General features: G+C 32.0%; 1 protein-coding gene across 1 annotated transcript; it reads left to right on the forward strand.

The window, feature by feature from the left end:
• The first annotated feature begins 2,222 nt into the window (after window positions 1–2,222).
• LOC106684939 (zinc finger autosomal protein) lies at window positions 2,223–12,907 on the forward strand. Its single transcript, XM_014427325.3, has 6 exons — window positions 2,223–2,267; window positions 5,262–5,321; window positions 5,746–5,811; window positions 7,319–7,378; window positions 7,861–7,911; window positions 9,585–12,907. Exons 1-6 carry the CDS (start codon window positions 2,255–2,257, stop codon window positions 10,295–10,297), a joined length of 963 nt encoding a protein of 320 aa, XP_014282811.3. The 5' UTR covers window positions 2,223–2,254; the 3' UTR covers window positions 10,298–12,907.
• The last annotated feature ends 469 nt before the right edge of the window (window positions 12,908–13,376 follow it).

Genomic DNA, 13,376 nt, shown 5'->3' on the forward strand with positions numbered 1-13,376 from the left:
AACTAATACTAGATAATCCAAGTAACCCACCAACACGCTTGGGCATGTGAGAATTTCCCATAGTTCAGCAAATGTGTGGTCGCATCAATAAAATATACAATCATAAACTTGAGTTAATTATTAATTTCGATGGTTGGTAAAACTCTTTTAATACTTAAAACGCGGACAGCATAAATATCTGTTGGAAGTTCTAAAACAATACTAACTACGATGGTTTCATAAATATTTAGAAACATCTTCAGGGTTTGACATTATAGTATTTGTATAATTTTTTTTTGTTATTTTCACATGCTTACTATAAATTGGAATTATATAATAAGGTAATCAATCCTTTAGTCAATATATCACTAAAAACAATGTATCTTTAACTGCTTTTTCGAAGGGAAAAAAACAGTATTTTTTTCCGAATACTTATTATTTAATGTCTTATTCCGGTCGGACAAAATATATAATCCACCGTGGACAAAATCAAATCCACCCAGCATAAAACCGATGGTAGAAGGACCTACGTCAAATTCAGACCTATTAGTACCAAGGGCCGTTTGTTGCTGGATGGGGTTAAGCGTCAACCACACGACTGCAGCGGCACTGGTTTGAATCTGGATTGGGGGGGACCTTTATTTCTATGGTGGTCCCACAAATTAAAACTCGATCCTCCACCATGGTTAGAATAGGTTGGTTACCTTTAGATAATCTCAACTCCACTTAAGTCAGAACTTACTAGGAGGGGAGTCATTACAAAAAATAACCATTTTGTACCCGATTGGTACTGGTGCCAATCCATATAACCCATCCATCAACACGCTTGTGCAGGTGGGACTTTGCCTTAGTTCAGCAAATGTGTAGCCCCTCCTTAATCCTACGCCATTTTCTTCTATTACTTTTCTGTACAAGAAAAGTGGCACAACTCAGTGAAATTTTGTTCAATTTAAAATGGTATGACATTCAGAGGGAATAGATTTCATGTTCTTACTCAATGAGACGGTCAATCTAAACACAAGATGGATAAAAGTAATTTACGCTCTTATCTTTTTCTCTTACCCTCTTAGAAATATTTATTAATTTACAAATACAAATAAGACATACATATTTATAATTCATTATCCTTCTATTGCCCATAGGAATTTTAAGCAAAGGGATTGACCACTGTGTGTGTTGGCAGCACTTTGCGCCTTTTATCTATTATGGAGTGAGGAGAGACCACTCTGCTGGATTATATTTATTATTCGGATTCAGGCTGTAGAGCCAAAACCCCTTCCCTTCGTGAACAAGTCGACCAGAGATAGAGTGAATTGGATGAGAAGAGGTTTCTTTCCTTTCTGAAACGACATAACGACGGTGTTAGTCTTGGTCGGGTTCACCTTGAGCTCAGCGGTGATGGAGGCTGCAGCGTCTTCTGCCAAAGTGAGAACCTGTTTAGAATAGACGTTGGAGGCGAAGGTGCCAATTCGTCCACGTAGGCTGCTAGCATTGCCCTTGGATGCTGCACTGAGACCACTGGCGCCGTAAAAACGACGATCAGTAAGGCCCCATTACCTTGCTTGCTTCGTAGGTGAGAGAGGGGCATGAGTCTAGGAGTTCTCGCCGTCTTGTGCGACGAAAGATCTTCCGCTGAGATAGCTTCCGATTAGTCGTTATGAAGTGGTATGGAACTTGAACTCCTGTCGGCGAAGTAGCAGTGTGTGGGACACACACCAGAAGGCTTGGCTGCTGTCCAGAGAGATATAAAGGCTCTATTTATGAGCATCTGCTCTATTGTAAACGCCTGTAGCTCGGCCAAATGGTGCTCGCAGGCGACCCCTCTTTGGAAATCTGTCTGTTCCGGTGGAAAGACGTGTTCCTCCCTGCAGTACATCGTCGGGTCGTGATTGATGAGACGTTTAAAGACCTTGCTCATGTGCAGAGGATGCTGATCGAGCGATAGTGCTTAGTCGAGTCCCTTTTCATTCCTGGCTTGAATAGCGGCACCACAATTGCACGCTTCGAGACTGTAAGAAAGTCTGAGTAAATTACCAATAGTCTGCCAAAGATTTTTAAAATTATAGTCTGCACTATTCCTTGCTTACCATATAATTTTTCTTTCACTGCAACCGTTACTATGGATTTAACTGTTACTTAGATTTAATCCATGGTATTGTACTTGTTATGAATCTGACAATTATTCAGAGAGGAGAAACATATACATATACCTCTTTGGAATGTTATTGTAACTGGATTATAACATTCAAGTGTCAAATTTATCAGTTTAGTGTCAATGAGTAAAACTGGTGAGAATAGCTAATTATTTAATTTAATAATAAAGGTGGTTAACATATAAAGTATAAATTAAAAGTTGATTGACTACCTTTTTCATTTCTCTCCCTCAAAAACTTCAATTCTGTTTTAAATAATGGCTCTTGTCTACAGGTCCCAATTTTTATTATCCTACCCTTCTAAAATTGTATTGTTGAAATGTTACATTACTTCAAAGACTGCATAACTTATGTTCGATAGTTCAAAGAGACTTTAAACATTGGTATTATTACTCAAGTTTAGACATTTTTTTTTTTATAGAAATAATTCCTTATCATTGTAATTTAGCAACAGAAAGTTATAATACTATATAATATTTATTTATATTACTGTGGTGAGATCTATTGAGAAAGGTTTTCTCAAACGTAATAGGCATGTAAAATTATAAAAAAATTCAAAATATTGTTGCTGCTGTTGGAAACCTTTTTCGGTTTTTACAGATGATAGATTGTTGACTGTACCGCAAATTATGGATAACCTATGTCTGTAGACCTCCCCTCCTTGTAATATGTGATTTATACTACATTTTGATAATTTTAGTCTGATAGATTATTTTAGAATACTGTTTATGTTACTGGATGAGTTGAGTTATTTTTCGATTGGTGTAGATACAATACCTGATACTGGTTTAAAGTAACAATGTGTTCCATAACGCCACCAATTCACCAAGAAGTGTGCAATGTTCCTAGTCTTAATAGCATCCTACTTTAGTGTTGTGTTTTTTTTTCCTTGTCAGTGTTTAATAATGATAATATGATATTGTGGGAGATCTATTCCTTAAAAAAAAAAAGGATTTTTTTAAATTAAACCAATGAAGCAACTTTTGGTTCCTTAAAATTTTTTTAAGTATTTTAATTTACCAAAAATTACCATGTCTGCCATGGTGCCAGTTCAACTCTTGCCTGGGTGAGTTGACTTTTATTTTGTGGTGGTCCCATGTGAAACTCGACCTGCTCATTCAAGAATAGGTTGGTAAACAGAAGCATGATCTCCGAGCCCACTCTGTATGTGTCAGAAATGGTCAGATTGAGAATGAAAAAAAACCTTTTATTGTATTTAAGACTTGTTATTTTTAGTTTTTAAATGATAAAGTTGAATAACAGAACTGAACACAATCGATTGTATTAAAAATTCTGCAGTCACATATAACATCCATTGAAGAATGGTGTCACAACTGGAGAATCAAAATAAATCCTAACAAATGCCATCAGATCACCTTTAAACCCCGCCGTAAACCTCTACTCTCCTACCCTTCAGTATCTTTTTTTAATATCCTGCTAAAGCCTGTTGAACAGATTCACTACTTAGGACTCCATCTTGACAAGAAACTGCTCTTAGATTACGATTACTACAACACTTACTCGACAAACGCTCTAAACTTCCCATTTATAGCAAAAACTTGTATACACTGTAACAATCACACCAATTTGGTGCTCCACAAAACCATCATTTTCCCTATTTCCAATCCAAAATCCTCCATAAATCCTTGATGCTCCTTATTATGTCACAAATAAGTTCATCCATAAAGACCTATTATTTATATACACAAGTATTAGTTTGATTTTTTAATTTTTTTTCCTTGCTCATTTTTTCATTTTTCTATATTTTCATACTGTATTTTATCTTCTTATATTACTTCTTATTATTCGTATAGTTTTTTTTTTTTAGCATATTGTATTACTATTTGTTATCATCTTATTTTTTTATTTTACTTTCTATTACTTTTTTACTCTATTAGTTTTTTCCTGTTTTGTACTTAGCCCAGATGAAGGCCTAAATTTTCGTCTGGAACTTCCTAAAAATAAGTTTTACTTATCAGTGTTCTCTCTTTTGACCATACCCCTTACCAACTTCTTATATTAATCTATGGCCGACTATACCCACACTATTATTATTTTTATACTTACTATGAACAACTTCATTTATTGTTGTTTCTTTTTTTTATTAGTATTATTTTTTAAATTATTAACTATTAATCAAAATGATTTTAGTCTTATAGAATTATCTTTTTGTACACCTGGAAGATATTTGATTGACTGTAAGTAATACATAAAAGAACGATGATCCAGTTGTGATCAGAATAACTCAAATAATAAAAAAACTATTTATTGTGAATCAACGTTTCCTCCACTTTGCTGAGCTTTATCAGGGCTTTCTAAATGATAGAAAGCGTAAGAATGAGATAAAGATGAGTGAAGTTATAAACAGGGTAGGGGAATTCAACAGGTTAACAGATGAGGTTACATTTGATACCTAAAAAATTTAAAATAATATTAAATAAGATAATAATAAATATAAGTAGACATTGAATGATAATATAAGTAATAAGCGGGAGAAATTATATAAAAATATATATAGCTAAAATAAAAAAAAATAATAAAGTTAAAATAATGAGTACAATAAATATAATATAGCGAAGAAAAGAAAATATACAAAATTGAATAGAAGTACAAACATGTTGTAAACATATATAATAAAAACATTAATTATGAAGTAATAAATTAAGTATAAGCTGGGAGTATCAGATGAATATAAATTACCGATAAAAGATAAAAGGTGTATATTAAAATTATATAATAAAAAAACACTGAAGATAAAGCAATAAATGTTAGTATAAGGGAAAAATATGTGATAAATATAACAACAAAAAACAGATAAAATATGAATAACAAATAAGTTACCTTCTGAAATGCAGAACGTAGAGTAACGTTAAAAGAAAAAAATATAAAATACTCTTTAAAAAATAAATAAATTAAAATACTCTATGTTTTGCATTTCAGAATTTAACTTACCTTTTATCCTCCTATATTTTTTATATTTTTTTTCTATTTATCTCATATTTATGTGGTCCTAAGGAGATTTTTTCCCTCAATCATTCTAATTGATAGTTAATAATTTATTTTCATAATATAATTCAGTATAATCTTTAAATATAAACTGAAGTTAACAGATTTTATTTTGAATTTCAGACATGAGCCACTGTGGTGTTTTAATAAAACAAGAAAAAACAGAAGAAAACGAATGTGATGGTAAGTTTATTTTTTATCCATTTTATCTACTAATTATTCTGACTAATTTTACTGCAGTCTCTGATGTTTACTAAAACTTAGTCTTGAGATTTAAATTTAATATTGAAGTTTTAAATATAGTGTAAAAGTCTTTATTGGACTTTATGGGTAGTCATTAAGTGAACATGTTTCAGGAACTATTTAGCTGTTAGTACATCATGCACTACATTATACATTACTGCATTATGCACCTAGCGAGTACTTTAATGATTAAAATAGAAAAATCAAAACCTTACTACGCCCATTTTTAATCAAATATAGACTCTTGGTTAAAATAACTCTTTACCTGGTCCCATAAGTGAGGATGTGTTCAGAAGAATTCATTAGTCCATCATGTTCCAATATATTTATTTTAACTGATATTTTGTCTCATTTTCTTTTATAGGTGTGATTAACTGTGATGTTTCTACTAAAGAAGCAATGGCAGATGAAAGAGAAACTGAGTCTTCTTGTAAGTTTTCCCTTTTTAAAATTTGTTTATGTTTCATATTATTTATTGATAACCATTCCAATTTTTTTTTCTCTTTCCTGCTGTTTATTTAAACATAGTTTTGCAATTCATATTATCGAATGAGGCTATGGGGGTTCTACACATCCAAAGCCTTTAACCTTAATTGTAATATAGTCCTTGTGGTTCCCTAACTTTTTTTCACTAAAGCAACCTTATTGGGCTAAAAAAATTCATGGCATCCTTGTCGAGCTAAAACAAAATTTATGGCACAATTATCCTCCAAGCTGTTGAATATTTAGGAAAAGAAGAAGGGAAAAAAACACTTTATATTTGAGTGTGGCTCAGTGGTAAGGCACTGTGCTACTGTCTCCAAGGACCTGGGTTCGAATTCAGCTGTTTTAGATAATTATTCTGTTACTGTAGTCATGTGTCAACCCTGTAGGTTTGGGAGCCATCTGAGGTCCACCCAGCCTCATAAAGTGGGTACCATTAATTGGGGGCAAATTTGTTTAAGTTCCTATCAAAACTTTTTCCAAGATAAAACCATGTCACGCTACTAGTTCCTTAATTTTTTAACAGAAAGCACTGAAATTTATTGAGAAGCTTAACAGCCTTGAAACTTCTGAGGATAAGCAGAATTCTGTCAATTTTATTAAAGTCTTTCATAAATTTTCAAATTATTAAACAAATCTTTGAATAATAAAATGTATTCATATTCAAGACTTAAAAGGGGGAGGTGAGTGAGGGACTGTGCTACTAACTCCAGAAACTGGGTTTGAATCTGGTTGTAGTAGGTAATTATTTATTGTGTAACTGTAACAGTGGGTCAATCCTGTGAGGTCAGTACCATTCCGGAGTCCACCCAGCCTCATCAAGTTGGGGGGGATACCCTTAATTGGGGAAAAATCTGAGGATCCAGTGTGATTCTGATCAAATTACCTCCTTGCACAACCGTTGGTCTAATAATAGTACTTCCTTACAAAGTACTACCCCCCTGACCCTTCAATATTAGTACTGTAAGAGTCGGTTGGTATATAATAATGGAGAAAAAAAGTATACGTTCTGAGCTGCGCACCAAAAACGTTTAATTTTTCTCATAACATTTTTTCTACAGGAACTATCCGGGATTTCAGTATGTTTAAAGCTTCCTATGACGATAGGAAACATTTAGAAAAAAAACTGTATGCAAATCAGTCCTGTAATTCAAAAGTTTATTGCGGTAAATTGATTTTTTTTTTGTTGTAATATTATGAGAAAGTGGCATTTGCTTGTGGCACCCATGCCATACTCTGGCAACACCCCTTTACAATAATTTGTTCGATGAATGAATTTCTTTATACTTTTTGTCAATCCTGCTTCAAGATTGATACGGTAGTGGTTCTGATTTAGCAGCAATGAGTACACTTGCATAAATGGCTTATTTACTTCATTGATTTTCTCACCTTATAATATTTACCCTTTTAATTTTATATTTACTGAATTTCTGTCAAATTATTTTATTTTTCAGACGTGAATTGCTGTGAAGTTTTTATAAAAGAAGAAAAAACAGATGAACCCGAAACCATTTGTAAGCTTTCCCTGTTTAATATTGGTTATTGGATAAGTGAATAAATGTGTACAGAGAATAAATTGCAGCCATTTACTGCTCAGTTAAATGAAACTAAAAAATATGACGTGTTTGAAACCATTAGTTTTTAAAAGGTACCCGATTATCGCAATGTCCTATATGACTTATTTATTTTCCGTTTGTACAAATTCTAAATGTTTATGTTTTCGTGGAAAGGAACCTGACAAATATGAATGTTCACTAGAAATGACCTGATGTAGACTGCAAGACTTGCTTAATTGTACTTAATAAGTATAATCGATTAAATACATTTTTTTGTTAATTAATGAGTAATCATGTTTCCTAAATCTGAGTTTTTATAATTCTAATTTAATTTAAAAGCTGGTGATTGAACTGGTAAATGGTGTTCTTTTACAAATATTTCTACTAAAATATGAGCCAACTTTAAAGATATACTGAATAATTATTTATTTTCTTTACAGCTCCGACAATCAATGACGAGCCAGAGGAAGGGCGACAAGCTTATGGTAGTGGTAAGTTAATTTTAAAATTTAAACCAATACTTAATAATCCCTTTAGATCATTCTATAAGCTTGTTTAGTCCTATTCAACTTCTTCAAAAAAAGCCTCAGTTTAGTTATTTGTTTCTAAGAAGAAACATGACAGTGCCCTACAAACTTTTTGTAATTTTAAGACATTACTGGAAAAAAGTTTCACAGCCGCTGAAGCATCTCGTGAAATTATTTGATATGAAGAGGAAGGTGTCCTTGACCAGTGCACTGTGTGGCTTTGGTTTGAAAAATTTAAGCAGTGGAGATATGATATTAGAAAGGAAGGGCTCCAGGCGACCATTAATGGATATTGATGAGGTTCTGCAGGGAGCTGTTGAGTCAAATCCGTCCACAAGTACTTGTGAACTTGCCAGGAAAATTGGTGGGTCGAAAGAAAGATACTGCTAGTCGCCATATACTCTCCATGGGGAAGGTGAAAAAGAGTAGTAGACTGGTCCCTCACAAAAACTTACTCCTTAGCAATCAACAATTCTGTCGAACCAAAGAAAAGTTTAAAGAACTTCATAGAGTCAAACTCCTGCCTCATCCACCATATAGTCCAGACCTCACATCATTAGATTTCTACTGGTTTCGATTCATGGCCCATTTCCTTCAAGGAAAAAATTTGATAATTTTGCAGAAGTAGCGAAATTTGAATTTGAGTTGAAATAGTTCTTTGACTGCCATCCCAAAGAATGGTATCAGCATGAGATTGGGCAATTGGCCATCAGATGGCTAATGAGGGTAGATCACAATGGACTATACTTTAAGTATTGATTGTATTTTATATCAAAGACATAATAATACAAATATTTGGTTGAAAAATGGTCATTTTTTTTATACACCTGATTATATATTATACTGCTACTCCCTGTTGAAGCAATTTAAAACATGTTTGTATCCCCCCCCCCACACTAAAATAAACCATTGCTTTTTTATTGCTCAGCTATAGTTGGAATAGAGCCTAACTGAACAACTGGAATTGGGTTGTTGCAGCACAATGCAGATTTGTGAGGCAGGGGCTACTGGAGGTGGCTAATTGGTTTATTATGCCAATCATGTATTTATGGTTGTTATTGGGGCTTATTTTCATTGTGTACTTTGCAGTTTAAATATTAATTTTCTAATAAAAAATTAAAATATTTTATTTTTTTTATATAAGAAACTTTCATTTTTATTTTTCTGTGATATTTATAATTTAAAAAAATAATAAAATAAAAATAATTTGCTCGATAATTACTAAGAAAATCTTATTTGCTTTAAATAAATTATTATACAATGCTCAATAAAGAAACTTTGAATTAAGAATAATTTTTAATTGTTCAAATACATTTCCCCAAAACCCATAAAAAAAAGGATAAAGTAATATTGTGAATTTCATTATCTTCTATTGGTTCTTTATTACTATAATTTAGCTTTATAGAACTCTTGAAGTTCATTGATCAAAATGGGTAAAATAACAGCATAACAAAAAAAAAAACCCAGTGTAGTCTGTACTCCCATCTTTCCCTATTCCTCAAGGTAGACAGACACACCACACTTTGAAAAACCTTATCTTACATGGTTTATTCTGACATGCCTTAACTGTACCATTTTAAAGATTTTATATGTTTATACAATATTTAATTGTGCTTTTATTTATTTTTTTTTCATAGATGACAAGCCTCATCATTGTCCTCATTGTGACTACAGAGCAGCACAAAGTCATTCTTTAAAATTACATATAATGGGCCGTCATACTGGGGAGAAGCCTCATCAGTGTCCATTTTGTGACTATAAAGCTGTGAAGTATTGTGCTTTGAAAAGACATATGAGCCGTCACACAGGTGAGAAGCCTCATCAATGCCCCCATTGTGACTACAGTGCAGCAGAAATTAGTAATTTGAAAAAACATATAATGTACCGTCATACAGGTGAGAAGCCTCACCAATGCCCTCATTGTGAATATAAATCAGCTGAAGTTAGTACTATTAAAAAACATATAAAATACCGTCACACAGGTGAAAAGCCTCATCAGTGTCCTTATTGTGACTATAAAGCGGTAGCGATTAGTTATCTAAAACTACATATAATGGGCCGTCATACAGATGATAAGCCTCATCATTGTCCTCATTGCGAATACAAATCTGCTGGAATATCAGATTTGAAGAAACATATTCAGGTCCGTCATACAAGTGAGAAGCCTTACTGTTGTCCTTATTGTGAATATAAGGCTGTTAAGGGTTGTATGTTAAAAAGACACATGCGTCGTCATACAGGTGAGAAACCTCATCATTGTCCTCATTGTGATTATAAATCAGCAGAAACTAGTAATTTAAAAAAACATGTATTGAGCCAGCATAAGAGCGAGGAACCTCATCAATCATGACTATAAACTTGTTGAAAATCCATTTAATGTATTACAATATTAGAGAAGAACCTCTTCAATAATTTTGTTTTGAATATGAAGCATTATACAATAGTAATTTAAATAGATGCAGGATAAATGAAAATAAGGTCTCATATTTATTAAGAAATACTAAATTCTATTTGATTTCTATAACATTTAAATTATTTTTAGATAGAACATTTTTTTTGGAAACAGTATGACAACTTTTTTACCATCATGCCGTACCAGTTCTGAGGAACTGTACCAATGCTGAGAGGTATGTACTTGAAAAAGTACCTCATGTTTTGCCTCCTCATTGGAGGTGAATTCCGGAATTAAATCAACCAATAGAACTCCTTTTTGATCCTAAAACTCAATTTCCATGACTTTACCGACAAGTCGTTATTGAATTTTTGTGAAAATTTATGAAACTGCCAAGTATAGGTAGGGGGAATAAATAGCGGCTGTTTCAAAACGTAAAAAAGAAATAATTTTTCATTCGGAGCTCTACATCTTTAAAACTACCAACGACACTAGAAAACCTAAGTAAACATTATTTAAAGTAGAGTAAATTTACTAAAATATAAGCTCTAAAAGAGCTATTTAGGTTCAATAGTTCTCGAGATATAGCTCTTTAAAAAGCAACATTTCATAAAAAAAATGTACTGAAGAATCAGTAGTTAGTGAATTTATTTTGAGTAATCTATATCTCAAAAACCATTTGACATACAAATGTCTATTAGCACTCAAATCAAAGCCAGTTTAATGTACTATAACATATTTTAAGATGTTTATCTTCATAGGAGTAGTAGTTTTCATGATATTTGCTAAAATAAATTGATTTATAGTTGTTTGGACAAAATTTCATGTGCAAAATTGATATTCATATGCCAATATAAAAACTACTACACCTACGAAGATGCGTGTCAGAAACTACTTTATAGTAAGTTAAATTACTTTTATTTTATGTTTTGGCAGACATATGTACGTATTATGGTTCCTGAGATACATATTTTAATAAATCAAAAATTTTGTCAAAACAACTAGAAATCAACATTTTGTGAATTTATTTTTTCAAATATCTTAGAAACTTCTACTCCTCTGAAGATAATCATCATAAAGTATGTTATAGTACTTTAAACTAGCTTTGATTAGAGTGCTAATATTAGAGTGTACCTCAAATAGTTTTTTGAAAAATATATTTGTCAAAATAAATTCACTAACTACTGATTTTTCAGTCCATTTTTTTTTTTTTTTTAAATATTGCTTTTTGAAAAGCTATATCTTGGTAACTATTGAATGTTAATAGCTGCATTAGGGCTCATATTTTAGCAAATGTACTCTTCTTTAAATGTTTTCTTAGGTTTTCTAGTGTTGTTGATATTTTTGAAGATACAGAACTCTGAATGCAAAATTAATTTTTTTAATGTTTTGAAACAGCCGCCATTTTTTATCCTCCCTACATATACTTGGTAGATTCATCAATTTAGACTAGTGATTATACATAGTTTTCCTTCAAGTAATAAAAAATTGTGGTGAAATAACTGCCTTTTTTTTCACTCCAGCTCTTGTACTATAAGGACATGAAGGAGAACTGTTGTGACATGGGTATACAAAAGCTGACACAGTCTCTTCAAAAGTGTATCGATTGAAATGGAGATTATTTAGAAAAGTAGACATAAATTAAACCATTTAAATTATGTATATATTTTAGAAAATTAAGGGAATTTTGTTTGGAGGGGAGGGGAAATTCTAAACTGAAAAAATAGAGGCTCTTATTGTTTAGTTTACCCTCATAAAACATAACGAAACTAGTAACAGGTGACCATACTGTCAAAAAGTGTTTCATGGCTACTATCTCTAAGGACCCGAGTTCAAATCCGGCTGGGCAGAAAATTGTTTTCTGTTACACTGTTGCCGTGAGTCAACTCCTGTGGGTTCTGGAGCCCTCCTGGGGTCCACGCAACCTCTTAAATTGGGTAAAAATCTGGCAGTCAAGCGTGATTCTGACCAAATCACCTCCTTGCACAACCGTTGGTCTTTTAACAGTATTTCTTTACAAAGTAATGAACTCCTGACCCTTCATAGGTTATAGCGGTACAGATTTAAATTTTAAATAGTACATGTATAAATTGTAATTTATTTAATATCTCATATTTTTTATACCTATATTTTAGATGCTAATGTTATCCTAAATATTGTACAAATATACTCCGTTAACATTATAAAAGATTATTTTTGTTACTTTAATTGGTAAATTTTTTTAAAACTTACTAATAGAATAAAATATATTTGACTATAAATATTGGATTATATTAGCTATTTTGTCATCTAAAAGGTTATTTCCTTTCATTCTACAGACAAACCTAATTACTTAAGTATTAATGTAGTATAAGTAAAAGATAGAAGTGCGGTCAGTAACAATAAACACACATAAATAAAATAATAAGTTTTACTTATTTGTGTTTATTATTACTTATCACACCCCTGACTATATTTTCCCCTGACCATCATTAAGTAATGAAGTGTTTATTGTTAAATTATTGATTCAATGTGTAAATGAAAAAAGAAATTTTACTATTCCCTCAATCTTGTTTACTTGCTGTTTTAATTAATAATTCTATATCTGTCCAAAGGTTGCCTTTTTATTTATTTTTTTCTAACCCCCTAAATATATTTATTCACAAACAAAATATACTATAGACTAAACCTAATTATATTTATACATATCTTACAGTAAATCTTTTATTTCCGCACGGAATTTTAAGAAAGAATACATGGTCCACTGACGATGGTTTTACAGTGGTGATAGCATGATACCTGGGGGACTTACATAGAATGGGGAGGGACAATTCTGGCTGATGGTCGCCTTTTTATTCATTATAATTTCTTTTATACAAAAAAAGGATTACCAGGTTTAAATCCTACAAATATTAAAAAAAAATATAGTTGGATCCATTCTTATTTTTTGATCCTGGTAAAAAAGTTAAGATTCAATGTGATGAAAAATGCATTGGAAGTTCTTGTCTGTTATCTCCTTCCAGTGGACCAATCTTTTGCTATTGCCTTTTTATTGGGT

Source organism: Halyomorpha halys, unplaced genomic scaffold (genome assembly GCF_000696795.3).
Source record: "Halyomorpha halys isolate HHAL.00 unplaced genomic scaffold, Hhal_1.1 Scaffold630.1, whole genome shotgun sequence".
Lineage (NCBI taxonomy): Eukaryota > Metazoa > Arthropoda > Insecta > Hemiptera > Pentatomidae > Halyomorpha > Halyomorpha halys.

Bases quoted from the DNA above. Each gene is read 5' to 3' on its own strand.
- LOC106684939 (XM_014427325.3), top strand. The intron at 5,322-5,745 runs GTAAGTTTATTT...TTTCTTTTATAG, and splicing joins AGAAGAAAACGAATGTGATG to GTGTGATTAACTGTGATGTT. The intron at 7,912-9,584 runs GTAAGTTAATTT...TTTTTTTCATAG, and splicing joins GCGACAAGCTTATGGTAGTG to ATGACAAGCCTCATCATTGT.